Here is a 20,450-nt window from a genome sequence, read left to right on the forward strand (position 1 = left end):
GATAAAATGATAACGGTGGTGGCTGTGGGCTGTAGCTGTGGCTGCCTTGTTGTGTTTTATAATTCTGTTTAGTCTCAACAAGTTAGTGTTGGTTTTTTTGTTTGTTTGTTTTTGGGTCACAACTGGTGGTGCTCAGGTTACTCCTGACTTTGTGCTCAGAAATTGCTCCTGGCAGGCACAGGGGACCATATGGGATGCCGGGAATCAAACCCAGGTCCGTCAGGGTTGGCCAAGTGCAAGGCAAATGCCCTATCACTGTGCTGTCTCTCTGGCCCCCAATTTGGTGGTTTTGAAGTTTTCATCTAGCGCTGTGTTTGGGCATCTTGTAATGTGTTTGGGCATCTAGCAACCTCTATATTTTGTCATGTGTAGGGCTGGGTGAGGGTCTGTGTCCAGGCAGCCTTGGGCAGGGATCAGGGTGCACCATCACAAGTTCCAGACAGTGGCTGGCTATGGCTCTGAATATGTGTGGATCTGGACAGTTGCTTATGGTTTGTGGTCACAACTCTCCTGAGAACCAGCAGGCTTAGTTAGGATGGTACCCCAGGACTCATAGTTTCGAGAGCCCTGCTACAGCTGCGGGGTCCAAGTCAAGTTGTCACAGGGTCCAGCTAGTGTGCCCAGCAGACCTGCAGGGCTGCTACTGGGAGATTTAAAGGCTCCAAGAGTTTTAACGGAGGGTCCTGCTGATTTTAATGTCGGTTAGCAGTTTATCTGGAGATCGTGGCTATTGAATTTTATCACTAAAGCTGGTTCATTGGAGTAGTGGATACAGATGACAAAGTGTTTTAGGAAGCCGTTTATGTTCATTGATAAGAACTTGGAAAGACCACATAAGGCTCTTTAGGTGGTTTGAGTTAGATTATGAAAAGCCATAAGTGCTGGAGTAGAGAGAGGAACATGCTTTTTTCCTAATTCTACCCTACATTTTGTGTTTGAATCTTCTGCATTTTAGAATTGAACTCATACCCTTAAACATGACTGTATTTCAGCACCGCATTCTAACCAACTGAACTATCCAACCACTCTGTAAATGCATCTATTTTAATATATATTTATTGTCACTGATATAGGCCAAAGCATGGCCTCTGAATACTATGAGTACGCGAAGCTCTATATAAATTATTATATCTATTATTATTATTTTATTTTATATTCTGGATCACACCCTCAGCGCTCAGGGATTCCTCCTGGCTCTACGCTCAGAAATCGCTCTTAGCAGGCTTAGGGGACTATGTGGGATGCCGGGATTCGAACCACTGTCCTTCTGCATGCAAGGCAAACACACTAGCTCCATGCTGTCTCTCCGGCTCCCTCTCTCTATAATTAACTTCCACTCTTGAACCCTATATCAGCATGACAAAGACAAAGCTGTGCAGTTAGGATAAACATTGACTGAAATACTTTACAGATTTCTTGTCTTATTGATTGGCCGAGATTTTTGTTGTTCTTAAGATGGGCAGGAGTGTACTTCCTCCTTTCTGCTGGGAACTGGGTGGTTCTCTCTCCTTTAAAATAATGTGTTTGCTCTCTTTGTTTACAGAACTGTGGCTGCTGAAGTTAGGAAGCAGATCTCCGGACAGTACATTGGTTCTCCGCAGCTGCTCAAAAACCTTAACATTGTTGGCAATATCTCCCACCACACCACAGTAAGTGGCCTGCTTCAAGTATGACGTGTTACTGGTGCAGTACCAACTAGCTATAGAAAAGGAGTGGAAAGAGGCCAGCAGGGAGGTTGGGTTCCATAAGTCAAATCTAATGACCATATGTCTTTTGAGGACCAGGGGAGAGGTGAGGCAGCGTAAAAGAATGTTGAATTCCTAGTGAACTTTGAAACTTTGACATCCAGGCTTTCATGGACTCTGGAACTTCATAATGAGGTTTTATTAGCCCCAATGTGATAGATTACATAAACCTTTAAGAAGCGGTCCTATAAATAGATACTGGGAGAAATATTAAATAATGTGGATTTGTAGTGCCACCTGTTTCTTTGAACAGAAATGGAAAAACAAATGACTCATTTGTAAAGCAGATACTATATCAGAGACATAAATATAGGCTTTGTTATTATACAAGCTGGCATGCTTATAATTTAAAATACCCTTGTGTTTATCAGTCATAGTGGAAATATGAATTTAAAGGTAAACATTATTCAAGTAAAAAAGAAATGGCCCAAGTGATAGACATCAACACTTTTGTTTTATTTTTATTTATTTATTTGATTTTTGGGCCACACCTGGTGATGCCCAGGGATTACTCCTGGCTATGCACTCAAATCACCTCTGGCTTGAGGACCAGATGGGATGCCAGGGATCGATCCAGGTTCACCCTGGGTCAGCTGCATGCAAGGCAAACGCCCTACCTTTGCACTATTGCTTCGACCCTGACATCAACACTTTTAGCTGTGAAAAGTACCAGTTGTTGAACAGCCGTAGTAAACAGAGCATAACAGTTTATTGACATATAATTTCAGGTTTGTAATGTTTTCTCCCAATTTTTAAAACGTCGAGTTTGCTTTTAGTAACAGTAGGATGGTGGTTGAAGATATCTTAGGCTCTAAGGCTTTCTGGGTGATTTTAATTGTATGTGAAGATTATATAACTAATACTCTTGCACTGCCTTGGCCTCCTTTTACTGGACTCACTTAAAGCCTGCCTTTTCTGTTTGGTTTTGGGGCCGCACTCAGCTGTACTTGGGGCTTACTCCTGTTCAGGGATCACTACTGGCTTGTGGGGGAGGGCTAGACATGGCACCTGAGATTCAAACCAGGGTTGGCTATGTGCAAAGCAAGAATCTCTGTTCAGGGGCCGGGCGGTGGCGCTAAAGGTAAGGTGCCTGCCTTGCCTGCGCTAGCCTTGGACGGACTGCGGTTCGATCCCCCGATATCCCATATGGTCCCCCAAGCCAGGAGCAACTTCTGAGCGCATAGCCAGGAGTAACCCCTGAGCGTTACCGGGTGTGGCCCAAAAACAACAACAACAACAACAACAACAACAACAACAACAACAAAAAAGAATCTCTGTTCAGTGTCTTCAAACCCTAAGTCCTGCCTTTTTTTTGGGTTTTGGGTCACACCCGGCAGTGCTCAGGGGTTACTCCTGGCTCTCTGCTCAAAAATCGCTCCTGGCAAGCTCAGGGGACCATATGGGATGCTGGGATTCGAACCACTGACCTTCTGCATGCAAGGCAAACGCCTTACCTCCATGCTATCTCTCAGGCCCTTCTTTTTGTTTTAATTCTTGGAACACACTTGGTGGTGATCAGGGGTTACTTTTTATTCTGCACTGAAGAATAACTCCTGGCGGTGCTCGGGGGACCATATGGGACTCTGGGAATCAAGCCAGGTCTGCTGCATACAAGGCAGGTGCCCTACATTTTGTACTATGGCTTCAGGCCTCCTGCCTTCTGTGGTTTCCCTTGACTTTGACCTTTTCTCTTGTTCTATTCTTTTAGTTGTATTTTTGTTGAGGTAATGGGTGGTCATATAACTGGTAGGGGGTTGCCAGCATTCACATACTTGATGACAAAGCCTGCCAGGAATTCCACACATTTTTGTGATGCCAGGGATTACCAAGGGCAGTGCCTTGAGATTGCATTTGGCATGTGGAAAAGTACCAAGAGCTGAATTCAGGACTTCATGCCGGCAAAAGAAGTGCTATAACCACTTAGGCCACAGCCCTGGGCCCTTGACTGTCCCTTTCATAGCCACACCCTGCATTTAACCCATTCCAGGTAAGTGTAACTGGCCTCACTGTGATCTCAGTTTCATTCTTCCCAGCTTGATTTCTTGTCACTCACGTCGTGTCTCTAGCCATGCTCTGCCCTTCTTTTTATTTTATTTTATTTTTATTTATTTGTTTGTTTATTTATTTATTTTGGTTTTTGGGTCACACCCGGCGGTGCTCAGGGGTTACTCCTGTCTGTCTGCTCAGAAATAGCTCCTGGCAGGCACGGGGGACCATATGGGACACCGGGATTCGAACCAACCACCTTTGGTCCTGGATCGGCTGCTTGCAAAGCAAACACCGCTGTGCTATCTCTCCGGGCCCCCATGCTCTGCCCTTCTAAGACACCAATCCATGATCTTTGCTGTTCCTGTTCCTCTTTTCTCTCCTCCTTATTCCATGCCCATATCTTCCTTCTCACCAAACTGAAATTATTAGTTGATGATTAACATATGTGCTGCCTGAGCCAGCCCTGTAGTTGATGATTAGAATTGCTCGCTTGCATCTCACTTCAGTTAATTCCTCTCCAGTCATTCATTGTACCTCTTGGCACAAACTCATGTTATTTTAGTCCTCCTCTGTTTTTTCTTGAAAAGGCTCACTGGTGGGTTGACAGTAACTAGGAAGAAAACAACCCCACCTGAATTGGCAGACATGGATCAGATCTGGAAGCAAACACCACACAGGCAATAATCCACACAGGGTTATGGAGGTAAAACAGGTTCAGGGACTTTCACTGCAAGCTTTCCTTGAACTAGCCCTAAAGACCAGCAAGCAGAAAGTTCAGTAGTGGAAAAACCGAAACTGTAGTAGCTTTTCCCTGAGGCCTTGGGGCTTTATTGGGAATCCAAAGATCACACCCAGGAGAGGGGAACAGGTGGTCTAAGGCACCAATCCAAAAGGAGTTTCATGCCAAAGGTGCTTCTACCCAATGAGTGACAGACTTATCCTGAATAGGATGGAAACCTACACCACCGACTGGTCTAATGTTAAATTTATGAGCTTTGCCACACAAAGACGTCAGCATCTCCAGGCAAACATTTTCTTGTCCTACTCTGTTCATTGTGTCACTACTTCAGTCCACTTATTTTAATCGAACTACTCTTTACTTAAGACCTTGTTGTCTCCTTTGTGCTTTTGCTCTGAGGATGCTCATTGGAAATAATTGAAGCAATCAAAGGAGAACTTTCCTGTGCTCCTGCCCATCATCAGCTCTATTTATTTGTTATCTAGACCCACATAATCCTCTTAGTCACCTAGAGAAAAACCACCAGTGAACAAAGAGTCAGCTAAGGTTTCTCTTGGTCATTCAATCCCAACGCATCACAGTGACTCCAATGTCAGTATCTTTTTTTGGTTCTTGGGCCACATCCGGTGACACTCAGGGGTTACTCCTGGCTGTGTGCTCAGAAATTGCTCCTGGTTTGGGGGACCATATGGGATGCTGGGGGATCGAATTGCGGTCTGTCAAAGGCTAGCGCATGCAAGGCAGACACCTTATAGCTCGTGTCACAGCACTGGCCCCTGAATGTCAGTATCTTTAAAGAAATCCTCTGTTCTCTTCATCAGTTTTTCTCACTATTATTTAATCCATCATTCTCATCAGATATGCTCTTACCCACCATTAAAAAATAAATATAGAGGAAGAAAGTTTAGTATAAACATTGGGGGGCCGGAGAGATAGTGTAGCAGTAGGGAGTTTACCTTGCACTTGGCTGGCCTGGGATGGACTCAGGTTCGATTCCCAGCATCCCATATGGTCCCCCACCAAGCCTGCCTTGAACAATTTCTGAAGTGCAGAACTAAAAGTAACCCCTGACCGTTGCCGCCGGGTGTGGCTCAAAAACCAAAAAATAAAAAATTAGTATAAACATTGGTATGTTTTTTTTCCTTGACACTCTGCTGTTGTCACATATCAAGTTAACAGTAATTTCTCCATGTCTAACAGCCATTGCATGTTAAGTATATCTGTAGTTATCTCATCATTAGCTCTTTATACCAAGTTGACTTGAATCAAGATTCAGATAGAGTCCACAGGTAAAATCTGGTCATAGGCACCGGAATTAAAAAAAAAAAAGAAAAGGAAACAGTGGTCCTGCCCCCCCCCCCCCCAACTATTTTCCTTTTGCCAAGTGAAGTGTAGCTGACATGTAGCCTCTAGTTGGAAGTGCCCCAGCGGAAGATCTGTCTGTGTTGTGAAATGCATCTCACAAGTCTTTCAGCTTCATCCTACATAGTTTCTGGTGATAAGAAAGAACTTTTAAGATCCACTCTGAGCAACTTTGAAAGCTGTAGTAGGTTCATCCATTCCCACAGCTTGTTTCAGGACTGGATTTTTGTGCCTTTTCACCCCATTCACTCTCCCTGCTTGTGCCTCCCTTATGCCCCGTTCCCTCATGTGCAGCTGTGATCACTGTCCTCTTAGAGCATTTTTTATCGACTCCAAAGGAAACATCCCAGCTCTCATCCCTTCCCCCACCATCCTCTCCCGGAGGCATAAAGCCACCACTAATTAAATACCAGAGTTTTTCATGCCCTGCCAGACAGGGTTGAAAGAAATCTTAACATGAAATATGTCAGCCAGAATTCCAGAGCCGTGACTGCTGAAGCGAGCCAAGGTTTCACCTTGTTGTTGAGGACCTTGAATGCTTTTATGCTGCTTTTGTTCTTTTATTTCTTTTTTTTTCCAGCCACACCCAGGGATGCTCAGAGATTACTCCTGGCTTTGCACTCAGGAATTAATTGTGGTGGTGCTCAGGGGACCATGTGGGATGCTGGAGATCAAACCCGGTTGTCCGCTTGCAAGACAAGCTCTCTACCTACTGTACTATACCTCTGGTTCCTACTGCTGTTCCTTTTGCCACCCTCTGCCCTGTCTCCTGCTCAGCCAGGAGGGAGGGAGAGAGAGAGGAGAGAGAGAGTGAGAGAGAGAGAGAGAGAGAGAGAGAGAGAGAGAGAGAGAGAGAGAGAGAAACCCCAGGAGAGAGAAAAAAACCCAGGGGAGAGAGAAACCCAGGAGAGAGAAAAAAACCCAGGGGAGAGAGAAACCCAGGAGAGAGAAAAAAAGAGAAAGAGAAAGGTGAGAGGAGACAGTGAAAGAGGGAGAGAAAGAGAGAGGAGAAGGGAAGAAGATGAGAAAAAGGAGAGAGGGAGAGAGAGAGGTGAGAGACCCCGGGAGAGAAAAACCCAGGGGAGAGAGGAGAGAGGAGTGAGAGGAGAGAGTGAAAGAGGGAGAGAGAGGAGAGAGGGGAAGAAGAGGAGGAGAAAGAGGAGAGAGGGAGAAAGAAAGGAGAGACCCCAGGAGAAAAAACCCAGGGGAGAGAGAAAGGAGAGAGGAGTGAGAGGAGTGAGAGGAGAGAGAGTGAGAGAAAACCCCAGGAGAGAGAAAAAAAAAAACCCAGGGGAGAGAGAAACTCAGGAGAGAGAAAAAAAGAGAAAGAGAAAGGTGAGAGGAGAGAGTGAAAGAGGGTGAGAATGAAAGAGGGAGAGAAAGTGAGGAGAGGGGAAGAAGAGGAGAAAGAGGAGAGAGGGAGAGAGGGAGAGAGAGAGAGAGAGAGAGAGAGAGAGAGAGAGAGAGAGAGAGAGGCGAGAGACCCCAGGAGAGAAAAACCCAGGGGACAGAGGAGAGAGGAGTGAGAGGGGAGAGTGAAAGAGGGAGAGAGGAGAGAGGGGAAGAAGATGAGGAGAAAGAGGAGAGAGGGAGAAAGAGAGAAAGGAGAGACCCCAGGAGAAAAAAACCAGGGGAAAGAGAAAGGAGAGAGGAGTGAGAGGAGAGAGAGTGAGAGAAAACCCCAGGAGAGAGAAAAAAACCCCAGGGGAGAGAGAAAAAAACCCCAGGAGAGAGAGAGAAAAATCCCAGGCGAGAGAAAGGTAAGAGAGAAGAGTGTGAGGAGAGAGTGAAAGAGGGCGAGAGTGAAAGATGGGGAGAGAGAGAGAGAGAGAGAGAGAGAGAGAGAGAGGGAGAGAGAGAGAGAGAGAAAGAGAAAGAGAGAGAGAGAGAGAGAGATCTCAGGAGAGGGGCCAGAATGATAACACATCAATAGGGTGTTTGCCTTGCACACAGATGACCCAGGATGGACCCAATTCGATATGACCCAGTATGGACCCGACATCTCATATGGTTCCCAGAACCTGCCAGGAGCAATTTCTGAGCACAGAGCCAGGAGTAACCTCTGAAGGCTGCCAGGTGTAGCCCAGAACTAACAGAGAAAAGAAAAGAAACCCCAGGAGAGAGAAAAACCCAAGGGAGAGAGAAGAGAAAGGATTGGGGGAGAGGAGAGAGGAGAGAGATGGAGAGAGAGAAATCCCAGGCCTGTGTTATTGAAACCAGCCAGCAGCTGGTAACTGTGCTCCAGGCAGCTCCCCACTTGAGTTTAGCTGTGCCCTGCCCTGCTTTTCTCCCCTTTGTCCTGCTGAACACACCTCCTTTCCCGCCCACCTACCCCCAGGAGAATCATCAGATGCTCTTATAGTCCAAAAGATCATGTTTTTGTCTGTTTTATTCCCTGATAAGTACACTCAAGTGAAAGTATAAACATCATTTATTTATTACCTTGTCCTCATGGACATGGCGAGTGTTTGGAAAGGGCCATTATTCAAACCTGTGTAATCGGGTCACAGACTTGACGAAGGAAAATCAACAACGTTTTGATCGTTTTGAAATTCGGACTTTTATATCCATTCCAAAGATGTCAACAGCAAGAACCAGTGGGTGTTTTGAAAACTGGAAAGTGTGATAAAAACACAAATGATTGTGACTGTGTGTACGAGTGATTTGGGTAAAGTCGAAGCCAGATCAGAAACTCACCAGGTAGGGCATTTGCCTTGCACATAGCTGACCCAGGATGGATCTGGGTTCAGTCCCCTGCATCTCGTACGGTCCCCCAAGCTAGGATCGATTTCTGAGCACAGAGCCAGGAGTAACCCCTGAGCGCTGCCTGGTATGACCCCAAAACAAAAACCAAAAACAACAACAACAACAAAAAATATTGAGGTATTGCGGCCCAGTTTGTGGTCTAGGGTTTATAAATCCTAAACAAATCTGGTGGCTTGGCAGTTGGATAAGGTTAAGTTGCGGAGCTGGGCCATTTCTGTCAGAGGGTATAGGATGTGGTGTTGGGGTGCTGGAGTTCATGCAGAAGGGGAAGCTGTTCCCCTCACTTCCAGAATCTTCCTCTCCCCTTTCAGAGAGGGGCCACATTTGTATCAGCCAGGACTGGAGTACATGGGAAGGAGCAGCGGCCATTATTTTTTTTAGGCACAATGGAGGAGCTGAACTTTTTTTTTTTTTTTTGGCCAGGAAGATGCTAGCTGTGGGCAAGAAATACTGGGTTTTCTAGTGATGGGGTAGGTGTGGAAGGGTCCTCAGCCCAATTTCATTGCAAAAAAGAAAAAGTTCCGGATTTTTCAACTCTGTTGTCCAATCTCAACTGAGAGTTTAATTATGATTTGATTTCATTCATGGAGCTGGACCAAGCCTCCTTTTTTTTTAAATGTGTATCTGCTGAAAAATTTGAAGCAAGCAGCTAGGTTAAAAACATGATATTTTTGGGCCCAGAGAGATAGCACAGCGGTGTTTGCCTTGCAAGCAGCCGATCCAGGACCAAAGGTGGTTGGTTCAAATCCCGGTGTCCCATATGGTCCCCCGTGCCTGCCAGGAGCTATTTCTGAGCAGACAGCCAGGAGTAACCCCTGAGCATTGCCGGGGGTAGCCCAAAAACCAAAACAAACAAACAAACAAAACCAAACCAAACCATGATATTTTTGGGCCCAGAGAGATAGCACAGCGGTGTTTGCCTTGCAAGCAGCCGATCCAGGACCTAAGGTGGTTGGTTCGAATCCCGGTGTCCCATATGTTCCCCCGTGCCTGGCAGATAGCCAGGAATAACCCCTGAGCACCGCCGGGTGTGGCCCCCCCCAAAAAAAACCAAAAACAAAACATGATATTTTTGGGCTGAAGCATTAGCACAGTGGGTAAGGCATTTGCCTTGCACATGGTCAACCTGGGTTCAATCCCCAGCATCCCAAATGGCCCCCGAATCTGCCAGGACTGATTTCTGAGCACAGAGACAAGAATAACCCCTGAGTGCCACTGGGTGTGGCCCAGAAACCAAATAAATAAATAAAGTTAAAAACATCATATTTTAATTTTTTCACAAAAATATATGAGTTTATGATGTGCTTAAACACCATCTTTTACAAAGTTGCTCATGGTACAGTAGTTTCAGGCATTTAGGCATACAATGTCCCAACAGTAATCCTACCACCAGTGTGACCTTCCCTTCATCACTGTCCCCAGTTTCTCACCACCACCACCACCACCCCCAGCCGGCCCCTTATCAGTCACAAACAAATTCATTTCATATTGCTTTATATAACAAAATGGTACATGGCATTCTCAAAAAATATATCAATAAAAGTCAGTTTGTGATGATTGTCATATTTCACAGTGGTGCTGACTAAAGTCATTGAGCATTTACTGCGCTGATTGGTGCTAGTTGAATGCCTTCTGCATTACTTTTTCCACTCGCTGAGCTTGGTGGACTGGTGTGCAACTTTCATATCATATTTGCTGTGCTACAACTGGGCTGTCACTACCATGGAATTTGCAGGTGTGGGTCTACCTGAGCTGATTCAGTGGCTTGGCGTCTTTTTGAGATTAAATGTGAATCTGGACCGTTTCTGTGCTGAAGGATGTTGCATATAGATAAGGGGTGTTGCTGGGCTTTCTGGCAGGGAAGGGCATCTGCTCACTCACATTCTAAGGAGGCTCCAGAGTTTTCGATCCAGAGACCTGGTCTACCTGGGACGATTCTGGAGTTGGGTGTCTTTCAAAATTAGTTATGTGTGGAGCTGGGCCAATTATGTACCAGAAGAAAAACTTACTACTTTAAACCATGCTGCTTTTTCTTATTGTTTAGAATTCTTGCATCCACCCCTTCCTTGCTCATCCCTCTGCCATGTTCTCCCCTCTTTACAAAGGTACCCCTAACTGAAGCAGTGGATCCGGTGGACTTGGAAGATTACCTCATTACTCACCCTTTAGCGGTGGATTCTGGGCCTTTAAGGGATTTGATTGAGTTCCCACCAGATGATATTGAAGTTGTTTACAGTCCGAGGGACTGCAGAACACTTGTCTCAGCTGTACCCGAAGAAAGGTAAGGAAGTGTTGGATATTTTTGGCTTTAGTGTGACTGTAGAAAGACTACCAAAGACTACCATTCATTAGTGTATAGACCCTACATTTTGTGGAGGTGGTATAGTTTGATGTTATAGCCGTAGCAAGAACTGCAGCAATCAAATTCATAAACACAATGCTTTTCTTGTCTAAATTACCAATATATTTTCTTTTTTAAAACAGTGAAATGGATCCTCATGTTAGAGATTGTATCCGAAGTTATACAGAAGATTGGGCAATTGTAACGAGAAAGTAAGTTCGTGTGTTTATTGTAATGTTTAAAAGAACTGAATTGAATTTGTAAATGGATTAAGACAATTTAAAAAATAAACAACAAAATCTGAGAACTAATTAAATAAAAAAGCTGAAGAGGCCCAGGATGTCTAGTTCAGTGGGAGAGTTGCATGTGTGAGGTCCTGAGTTTGATTCCTGGCTTTGATGAGAGTTTAAGCAGAAGTAGCCATAAAAGGCCTTAATCTATTAAAAGTGTCTCCTTAAAGAATAGGTGACGAGGCCGAAGAGATAGCATGGAGGTAAGGAATTTGCCTTTCATGCAGAAGGTCATTGGTTCGAATCCTGGCATCCCATATGGTTCCCCGAGCCTGCCAGGAATGATTTCTGAGCATAGAGCCAGGAGTAACTCCTGAGCACTGCCGGGTATGACCCAAAAGCCAAAAGCCAAAAAAAAAAAAAAAAAAAAGAAACATAGGCGACATTCCCGCCACCAATAGCATATAAAGATCTTATATATTTTTTTTTTTTTTTTTTTTTTGGTTTTTGGGCCACACCCAGTAACGCTCAGAGGTTACTCCTGGCTATGCGCTCAGAAGTCGCTCCTGGCTTGGGGGACCATATGGGACACCGGGGGATCGAACCGCGGTCCGTCCAAGGTTAGCGCAGGCAAGGCAGGCACCTTACCTTTAGCGCCACCGCCCGGCCCCAGATCTTATATATTAAAAGAAAGAAAACAGGGCCAGCTAGGTGGCACTAGAGGTAAGGTGTCTGCCTTGCAAGTGCTAGCCAAGGAAGGACTGCGGTTCGATCCCCCGGCATCCCATATGGTTCCCCCCAAGCCAGGGGCAATTTCTGATTGCTTAGCCAGGAGTAACCCCTGAGCATCAAACGGGTGTGGCCGAAAATAAAAAAAAAAAAAAAAAAGAAGAAAAGAAAACAAGAAAAGACCCAGAGACAATAGAGACGAGTGCTGGAAGGACTGGCTCACGATCTAAAGCATACCACAGAGTGGTGAGTGTAGTTAGAGAAATAACTACTCTAACAACTATTATGACAATGGTAATGAGTGAGAGAAATATAATGTCTGTCTTGAATGCAGATGGGGTGGGGGAGAAGGGTGATGGGTGGGCATTGGTGGTGGGAAGGTTGCACTGGCGAAGGGAGTGTTCTGTTTATGACTGAAACTCAACTACAATCATGCTTGTAATCATGGTGTTTAAATAAAGATTTTATATTAAAAAAAGAAAAAAAGATGGGCCAGGTAGGTGGCGCTGGAGGTAAGGTGTCTGCCTTGCAAGCGCTAGCCAAGGAAGGACTGCGGTTCGATCCCCCGGCGTCCCATATGGTCCCCCAAGCCAGGGGTGATTTCTGAGCACATAGCCAGGAGTAACCCCTGAGCGTCAAACGGGTGTGGCCCAAAAACCAAAAAAAAAAAAAAAAAAAAAAAAAAGAAAGAAAAAAGAAACAGTAGACAAGTGCATGGAATTTTTGTTATTAAAGGACATATGTAATATATATGGGGATAGTAGTTGACAACCTATTTCTTTTAGGCTGTTAGGAAATCATGGATAAATATTTTATAGTTCTTTTAAAAAAAATCCAGTTTGTTGAAACAAGTAGTGAATTTAAATAGCCAGTTTTTCAAATCAAGCTGTTTGAAAGGTTTCTGTCCTTAATTCTGGTCCTGTGTGTCTACTTAGGTAAATATTTTTTTAAAAAAATTCCAAAAAAAAAATTCCATTGGGGCTGGAGCGATAGCACAGCAGTTGGTGTTTGCCTTATACATGGTTGACCCAGAATGAACCTGGGTTTGATCCTTGGAGTCCCATATGGTCCACTGAGCCAGGAGCTATTTCTAAGTGCATAACCAGGAGTAACCCCTGAGTGTCACTGGGTGTGGCCCCAAAACAAAACAAAACAAAAAATTTCATGAACAAATTTATTTCTAATGGACTGTGTTTAAAATGTCTTGTTAGATGAAGAAATAAAGTAAAACTTTATTTAGTCTTGGCAAATTTACATATGAAGCAGGGGCTTCCTTTCAGAACTTCTTAGCCTTGGCTTTTTTTCTTCTTTGGGTGAGTTGGTGGGGGGGGGGGGTGTTGGTTTTGGACCATACAGAATCTCAGGCCTTACTCCTGGCTCTGTGCTCAGGGGTCAGTCCTGGTGGGGCTGCATGCAACAAATGGGGTGCTGAGGACTGAACTCATGTCAGCCGTATACAATGCAAACTCCCTACCCACTGTGCTATCACTCTGGCCCATTAACTACAATTACTAAATACTATAGAACTATAGTGGTTGGGGTAGTAGCGAATGCTAGGAAGACTTAGCAGCTTCCAGCAATAAAGTGCTGTATGCTGTTGGCCAGGAGCAGTAATGGTGCTGGGTCCTTGGATATACTGCTTTTGGACAGCACTCTGGGTGACTCTGCTGAATGTTAGTTTGCATGATCAAAACATAGTTTGACCTGATCAAAACATACTTCACTCCCTTTGTTTCTTGGGCCACACCTAACAATGCTCAGGCTTTAATCCTGGCTCTAAACTAAGGAATCGCTTCTGGTGGGCTTTGGGCTGGAGATCGAACCTGGTTTGGCTGCGTTCAAGTCAAGAGCCTTCCCTGCTATACTGTCTCTTTGGCACTCTGTAATTAGAAACCTTAATAAAGAGATGAGTTTGCAAGATAGACAAAACTCAAAAATAATATAGTCTGCTGCTTAGTTCTGTGGTTTAGGCTGAGAGTAAGGACTCTGGGGTTTTGGGCTAGAGCCATGGTTCAGTGGTTGGGCATTTGCTTTGCATGCGGCTGACCCAGGATGGACCCAGGTTTGATTCCTGGCATCCCATGTGATTATTGAGTCTGTTAGGAGTGATTTCTGAGCACAGAGCCCAGAGTAATCCCTGAGTGCTACTGGGTATGTCCCCCCCCACATAAAAAAGAACTGGAGTAATTTTACAATAATGACTATGTTGGGTATTTTATTGGGCATTCCACTCTCATTAACTGTTCCAGCATGTCAGGTATAGCTGAGGCTTGAATAAAGACACTTTATTGTGATCCCTTTGCCAGCATAAGTAGGGCAGCTGGGACTAGGACCTAGGGGGGCAGGTCCTTGTTTTTCTCCTTTTTTTTCTTTTTTTTTTTTTTTGGTTTTTGGGCCACACCCGGTAATGCTCAGGAGTTACTCCTGGCTATGTGCTCAGAAGTCGCTCCTGGCTTGGGGGACCATATGGGACGCCGGGTGATCGAACCGAGGTCTGTCCTAGGCTAGCGCTGGCTTACCTCTAGCGCCACCACGCCGCCCCTGTTTTTCTCCTCTTCTAGAAAAGCATTTCTTGTTTGCAATGGTAAATGGAAGACACAAGTACTTTTTCTGGACTAGAGGTTTTACAGTTTTATAGTCGAATGGGGAGCAAAGTGAAATTAACTTAAACACAGGTTTTCTTTGGAACCTCTCATCTTTGTAGATATAGCCTTTTTTATTTTTAATTTTTTTTTTTGTTTTTGGGCCACACCCGGTGACGCTCAGGGGTTACTCCTGGCTGTACACTCAGAAATCGCTCCTGGCTTGGGGGACCATATGGGACACAGAGGAGATCAAACCATCCTAGGTTAGCGTACCATCGCTCCAGCACCCCCCCTTTTTAGTGGGTTGACAGGTAATCTAGTAGAACATTACAGCAGCTGACCAGAGGGCAGTATAAAAGTACAGAAATGAGTGATCAGGGGGCCAGAGAGATAGTGCAGTAGGTAGAGCATTTATTTACCTTGCATGTGGCTAAATTAGGTTTGATCTCCAGCACCCCAAATGGTTCCCAGAACCTACCGGGAGTAATTTCTAAACACAGAACCTGGAACAAACTTTGAGCATCTCTGGCTATAGCCCCCAAAGCAAATCAAGCCAAAAAAGTGTTGTTCAGGTCTGGCACTCTTCACTGCACTCTTGAACTTCACAATATCATTTTTTCATTTCGAATGGGTGGAGACACTTGGATCACACCTGGTGGTGCTTGGGATCTACTCCTAGCTCTGTGCTCAATATTTGTTCCTGGTAGGCTCGGGTGACCATAATGTGATGCCAGAAATTGAAATGGGGGCCAGCTGCATGCAAGGCAAGCACCTTAACCCCGGTCCTATCTCTCTGTCTCACAGAGAGATACGTTTTGTAAAACAGAAAGGAAGTAGATAGAATCACCATTCTGGATTACAAGGGTAATTTAGCGACATAACCTCACAAATTAATGCATTTTGTGGAAAATAAAAGCATTTAAGCAAAATGAAAGCTTTTAAGCATTTTGGGTTACCATGTTGTGTTTCATTTATTTCTTGTAGAAACAAAGCTCTTTCTTGTGTGTTGCTGATTATGCTGTTGTGAATTCTGTGTGGCTTCAGTTCTTTTTTTATTTTTAATTAATATATTTATTTAAGCACCATGATCACAAACATGTTGGTAGTGGGGGTTCAGTTATAAAAAAGGACACCCCCTTTACCAGTGCAATATTCCCACCACTGACGCCCCGCCCCGCCCCGCCATTGCCCATAGCCTGTATTCCAGTCAGACATTCTATTTCTCTCTCACTACCATTGTCTTGATAGTTATCAGTGTAGTTATTTCGCTAACTGAACTCACTGTGTGGCTTCAGTTCTAATAGCTTTAGTAGCAAGATAGACCATGAATGATTCCTCTTAAACAAAATGTTTTGACTGTGTATTATCTTCTGTTAATCATAATTGTTTTTTCCACAAATAAGAACTTCTCCCAGCTTTGTTAGTGGAAGTGTCAAGCAATAATTCCTTTGATCTTAGTGTCTCTACTTAATGTTTTGGGATCTTGGGTTATTAGGAAAGAGGTTACATAAATTCAAATATTCTTGCTCTCATCAATAGATGATTTATTAATAATGTGATTTATAGGGCCCGGAGAGATAGCACAGTGGTGTTTGCCTTGCAAGCAGCCAATCCAGGACCAAAGGTGGTTGGTTCAAATCCCGGTGTCCCATATGGTCCCCTGTGCCTGCCAGGAGCTATTTCTGAGCAGACAGCCAGGAGTAACCCCTGAGCACCGCTGGGTGTGGCCCAAAAACCAAAAAAAAAAAAAAAAAAAAAAAAAAGTGATTTATATACATAGTGGCATTGCTCTTGCTGTCTTTTTTTTCTTTTCATTTTACATGTATGCAGTTTTAAGATCCTTCAAACCTGATGACATATAACCACTTTTTTTTTTCTCCCTTGAAGTTTTAAGTTCCAATGCTTTCTATATTTTTGCTTTTTGAAAACGGGTATTATTATGAGTGCAGTGCACATGGCTTTCTCACTTGTTTTTTAATTTATTTTACTTTTGACCTTGTAGTGTTCAGGGCTTATTTCTTGTTTTGCAAAGATTACTCCTGAAGGGGGGAAATCAGGGAATTATATGGGGTTGTTGGGATTGAACCCAACTGGTCACATGTAAGGCAAAAACCCCACCCACTGTAACAGCTCTCTAGTTCCTCACTGGTTTCATTCTATTCTATTTTATTTTATTATTATTACTTTTTTGGTTTTTGGATCACACCTGGCAGCACTCAGGGATTACTGGCTTTGCACTCAGAAATTACTCCTGGCAGGCTTGGGGGTGGGGGGGACCATGTGGGATGCCAGGGATTGAACCTGGGTCCGTCCTGAGTCAGCCGCTTACAAGGCAAACACCACTGTGCTACCACTATGGCCCCATGAATTCATTTAAAAATTGGTCTCTCTGTCATTGCTTTTAACTGACCATGCTCTGAAGTCACAGAGCAACTTCAGTTATATTCGCATGGTTGTCGTGAAAAGAGAAATGTGATTCACTTTTGGAGGTTCATGATCTTATCAAATGAGCTTTGAATGAAAGTTTTCCTAAGTTCCCAGTTAGACATGTAGCATTTGCATCTGCTGAAATGTATCCGTATAGTCCTGTTTCTTGCAAAGAAATAATACAGAGACAGCTGGCATACTGATGATAAAATTATGTTTTTATAAACTATGTTGATATATGACTATTTTATGTTGAATAGGTACCATAAACTGGGAACAGGATTTAATCCCAACACGTTAGACAAACAGAAAGAGCGGCAACGAGGTTTGCCAAAGCAAATCTTTGAGTCGGATGAAGCTCCAGATGGCAACAGCTACCAGGATGAGCAAGTAATCACGTCGATTTTAAATGATGTCAAGACTTTTACTTGGAAACCGTTGATTCATAATTCGCTAGCCTCTTTCTTGAATGTTTTTCGTGACAGGATGATCTGAAAAGACGTTCAATGTCCATCGATGATACCCCCAGGGGGAGCTGGGCCTGCAGTATTTTCGACTTGAAAAATTCACTCCCCGATGCTTTGCTTCCCAATTTACTCGACCGAACCCCAAATGAAGAGATCGACCATCAGAATGACGACCAAAGGAAATCGAACCGCCACAAGGAACTCTTCGCCCTCCACCCATCGCCGGATGAGGTACTTGTTCTGTCTCTGGCTGCAAACAGGCAAATCAGCAATTAAAATAATGATCGGGAAAGCATGAAAAAAAATATAAATATATGAATATATCTACTTATTTCCATGTGTATAATGGTAGGAAAGAACAGAACAAAATAATGGCTTTAATTTTTGTAACTTTAGATTAGATTTATTATTCTTAATGGCCATTTCTACATGTAAGCACCTGAGTTTGGTGTTGTGCAAGGCCGTTCTTATATTGGAAAGAACAACAAAGATTTGCAAAATAAGACTATTCATTTTGGTGTTGCTTGTTAACTTGTAGGAAGAGCCAATAGAGCGACTGAGTGTTCCTGATGTACCCAAAGAACATTTTGGCCAGAGACTTCTTGTAAAATGTTTATCGCTCAAGTGAGTATTTCTTACACTATCTAACTTTCCTTTCTGGGATCGTATTTTGAGTTACTAGCCTAATAGAATCTCAGTCTATTTTATATGTGGCATTGGTGTCCTTGGGGCAATTCTACACTGCTGTTAGTTTTTTTTCCCTTGTTGAAATTTTATTTTATTAAAACAGTTGTGATCTGCAGAGTCTTTCATAGTTGAATTTTAGATATACAGTGAATCAGAGCCCTTCCCACCACCAATTATCAACCTCTCTCCACCAATGAACCTAGAGTGCATCCTATGCCACCATCCTTTGCCCCTTGGCCTGCCAGTATAACAGACCCATTTAAGTTTAGATTGTTGAAGTTTAGGTCCCTTGATCCTATTGTCATTGATTTCGGCTTGAATATTTAGTTCTGTCATTATTTATTTCCCCTGCCAATGCATCTGAGACCACTTGCTCCTGGCCCCCAGCTTTTCTTTGATCCTTTCGTCTTAGTTTTATAGAAAAGTGCAGAAATATGTGATAAAATAAAGTAATCCGTGTCCCAAGGTTCTATGAAAAAGGTAGGAGCATCGATTTTAAAGATAAGAGATAAAAAATACAATAAATAATAATGAAAAATGGTTTCACTGCTAAACTTTTTTGGTTTTTGGGCCACACCCGGTAACACTCAGGGGTTACTCCTGGCTATGTGCTCAGAAGTTGCTCCTGGCTTGGGGGACCATATGGGACACCGGGGGATCGAACCGCGGTCCGTCCAAGGCTAACACAGGCAAGGCAGGCACCTTTACATTTAGCGCCACTGCCCGGCCCCTCACTGCTAAACTTTTAAGTGTCATAATGAAACTGAATTTTGGAGCATTTTTTTGGGATCACTGATGAAGGTCCTTGTCACAGCAGCTTAGTTAGGTTTTAATTTGTTTATTTTTGGTCTGTAACTGGCAGTGCAGGGGGTCTACTCCTGCAGGGTGGAACAGGGTGATTGAGCAGTGCTGTGGATCAGACCTGGGACTCCGGTGCACAAAGCATGCACTCAGACCTTTTTTTTGATCTCCTGGGTCCCAGTTTTAAAATTTGAAAAATGATTTCACAGAAAATTCTAGTATTCACCAGACATTGTTCTTGGCTTGGGGAGTATAAACACAAGGTATCTTTTGTCTTAAATACTTGCTTTTGCATTTTTAAAAAAATGTGGCAGGCTTTTCTCTTCCTCTCTCTCTCTCTCTCTCTCTCTCTCTCTCTCTCTCTCTCTCTCTCTCTCTCTCTCTCTCTCTCTCTCTCTCTCTCTCTCTCTATTTTTCGGCCACACCCAGTAATGCTCAGGAGTTACTCCTGGCTGTGCACTCAGAAATTGCTCCTGGCTTGGGGGACTATATGGGACTTCAGGGATCGAACCAAGGTCTGCTCTGGGTCAGCCGCATGCAAGGCAAATGCCCTATAGCTGTGCTATCACTCCGGCCCCTTTTTCTCTTTTTTAAAACGATTCTGTAGCCCTTTTTACTTCTTTAAAAATTTTAACTGATGGGGGTGCTGAGTGATAGTTCAGTGGTAAAGGCGTTTGCCTTGCACACAACTAACCAGGATTTGATCCCTGACATCCCTTATGGTCATCCGAACCTGCCAGGAATAATTTGAGTTCAGAAACCAAAAACCAAAACCAACCAACCATACAAACATAGTTAACTGACTAGTATAGAGAGATAGTATGGCAGGTAGGGAATTTGCCTGATACAAGTAGTTGACTTGGGTTCAGTCTCTGGCATCCCAGATGGTCCCCTGAGCACTGCCAGATGTGACCTCCAAAACAAACAAGCAAATGAAACTTAACTGACTTCTGATTGAACACCATGAAGTCATCTTACATTTATATTCTGCATCACAAAGCACTTCTACTTATTCAATGTCATTCTGGCTTTAGAGAAATTCTCTAAACTGGATAACTGCTTCAGTTAATAGATGAGGAAATGGGTCAAAAAGGTCAAGAGGTCAACTGGCACATGCATTTTATACTTTAGTAACTAAAAACAAGCGTTATGTTTTTATTATATCATGAGGAACATGTTATTGTTCCTCATTACATTTTCTTGACAAAGCAACTGGACACAAACCACTTCTCTGTATGGGTAGAGCTCAGGCAGTTTCCTCTTGGAAAGCTCAGATAAGAGTATATATATTATATAAATATACATATTTTTTTTAAGAATTTTATTTATTTTTATTTTTTTGTACTGCAGTACCTGGCAGTACTCAGGTGTTACTCCTGGCTCTGCGCTCTGAAATTGCTCCTGGTAGGTTTGGGGGAACACATGGGATGCCAGGAATCGAACCCGGGTCTGTCCCGGGCTGGACACATGCAAGGCAAACACCCTACCACCGTACTATATATCCAGCCCCTACTGCTGTCACTTTTGTCTGCTTTTATTTCTCTTCTGTTTGTTTGTTTTGGGGCCATATCCAGTAGTGTAC

The 20,450-nt window shown here is 43.7% G+C and overlaps 1 protein-coding gene across 1 annotated transcript in view; it reads left to right on the top strand.

Annotated features, from left to right (window-relative positions):
• The window catches only part of DOCK7 (dedicator of cytokinesis 7), a 193,924-nt gene that overhangs the window by 20,867 nt on the left and 152,607 nt on the right, over positions 1 to 20,450 (top strand). Inside the window, exons 2-7 of the mRNA XM_049774381.1 lie at positions 1,544 to 1,649; positions 10,707 to 10,882; positions 11,086 to 11,154; positions 17,174 to 17,303; positions 17,399 to 17,611; positions 17,919 to 18,004. Coding sequence (XP_049630338.1) covers positions 1,544 to 1,649; positions 10,707 to 10,882; positions 11,086 to 11,154; positions 17,174 to 17,303; positions 17,399 to 17,611; positions 17,919 to 18,004 — 780 coding nt within the window. The remainder of the gene's footprint in view (positions 1 to 1,543; positions 1,650 to 10,706; positions 10,883 to 11,085; positions 11,155 to 17,173; positions 17,304 to 17,398; positions 17,612 to 17,918; positions 18,005 to 20,450) is intronic.

This window comes from Suncus etruscus, chromosome 6, assembly GCF_024139225.1.
Source record: "Suncus etruscus isolate mSunEtr1 chromosome 6, mSunEtr1.pri.cur, whole genome shotgun sequence".
Classification (NCBI taxonomy): domain Eukaryota; kingdom Metazoa; phylum Chordata; class Mammalia; order Eulipotyphla; family Soricidae; genus Suncus; species Suncus etruscus.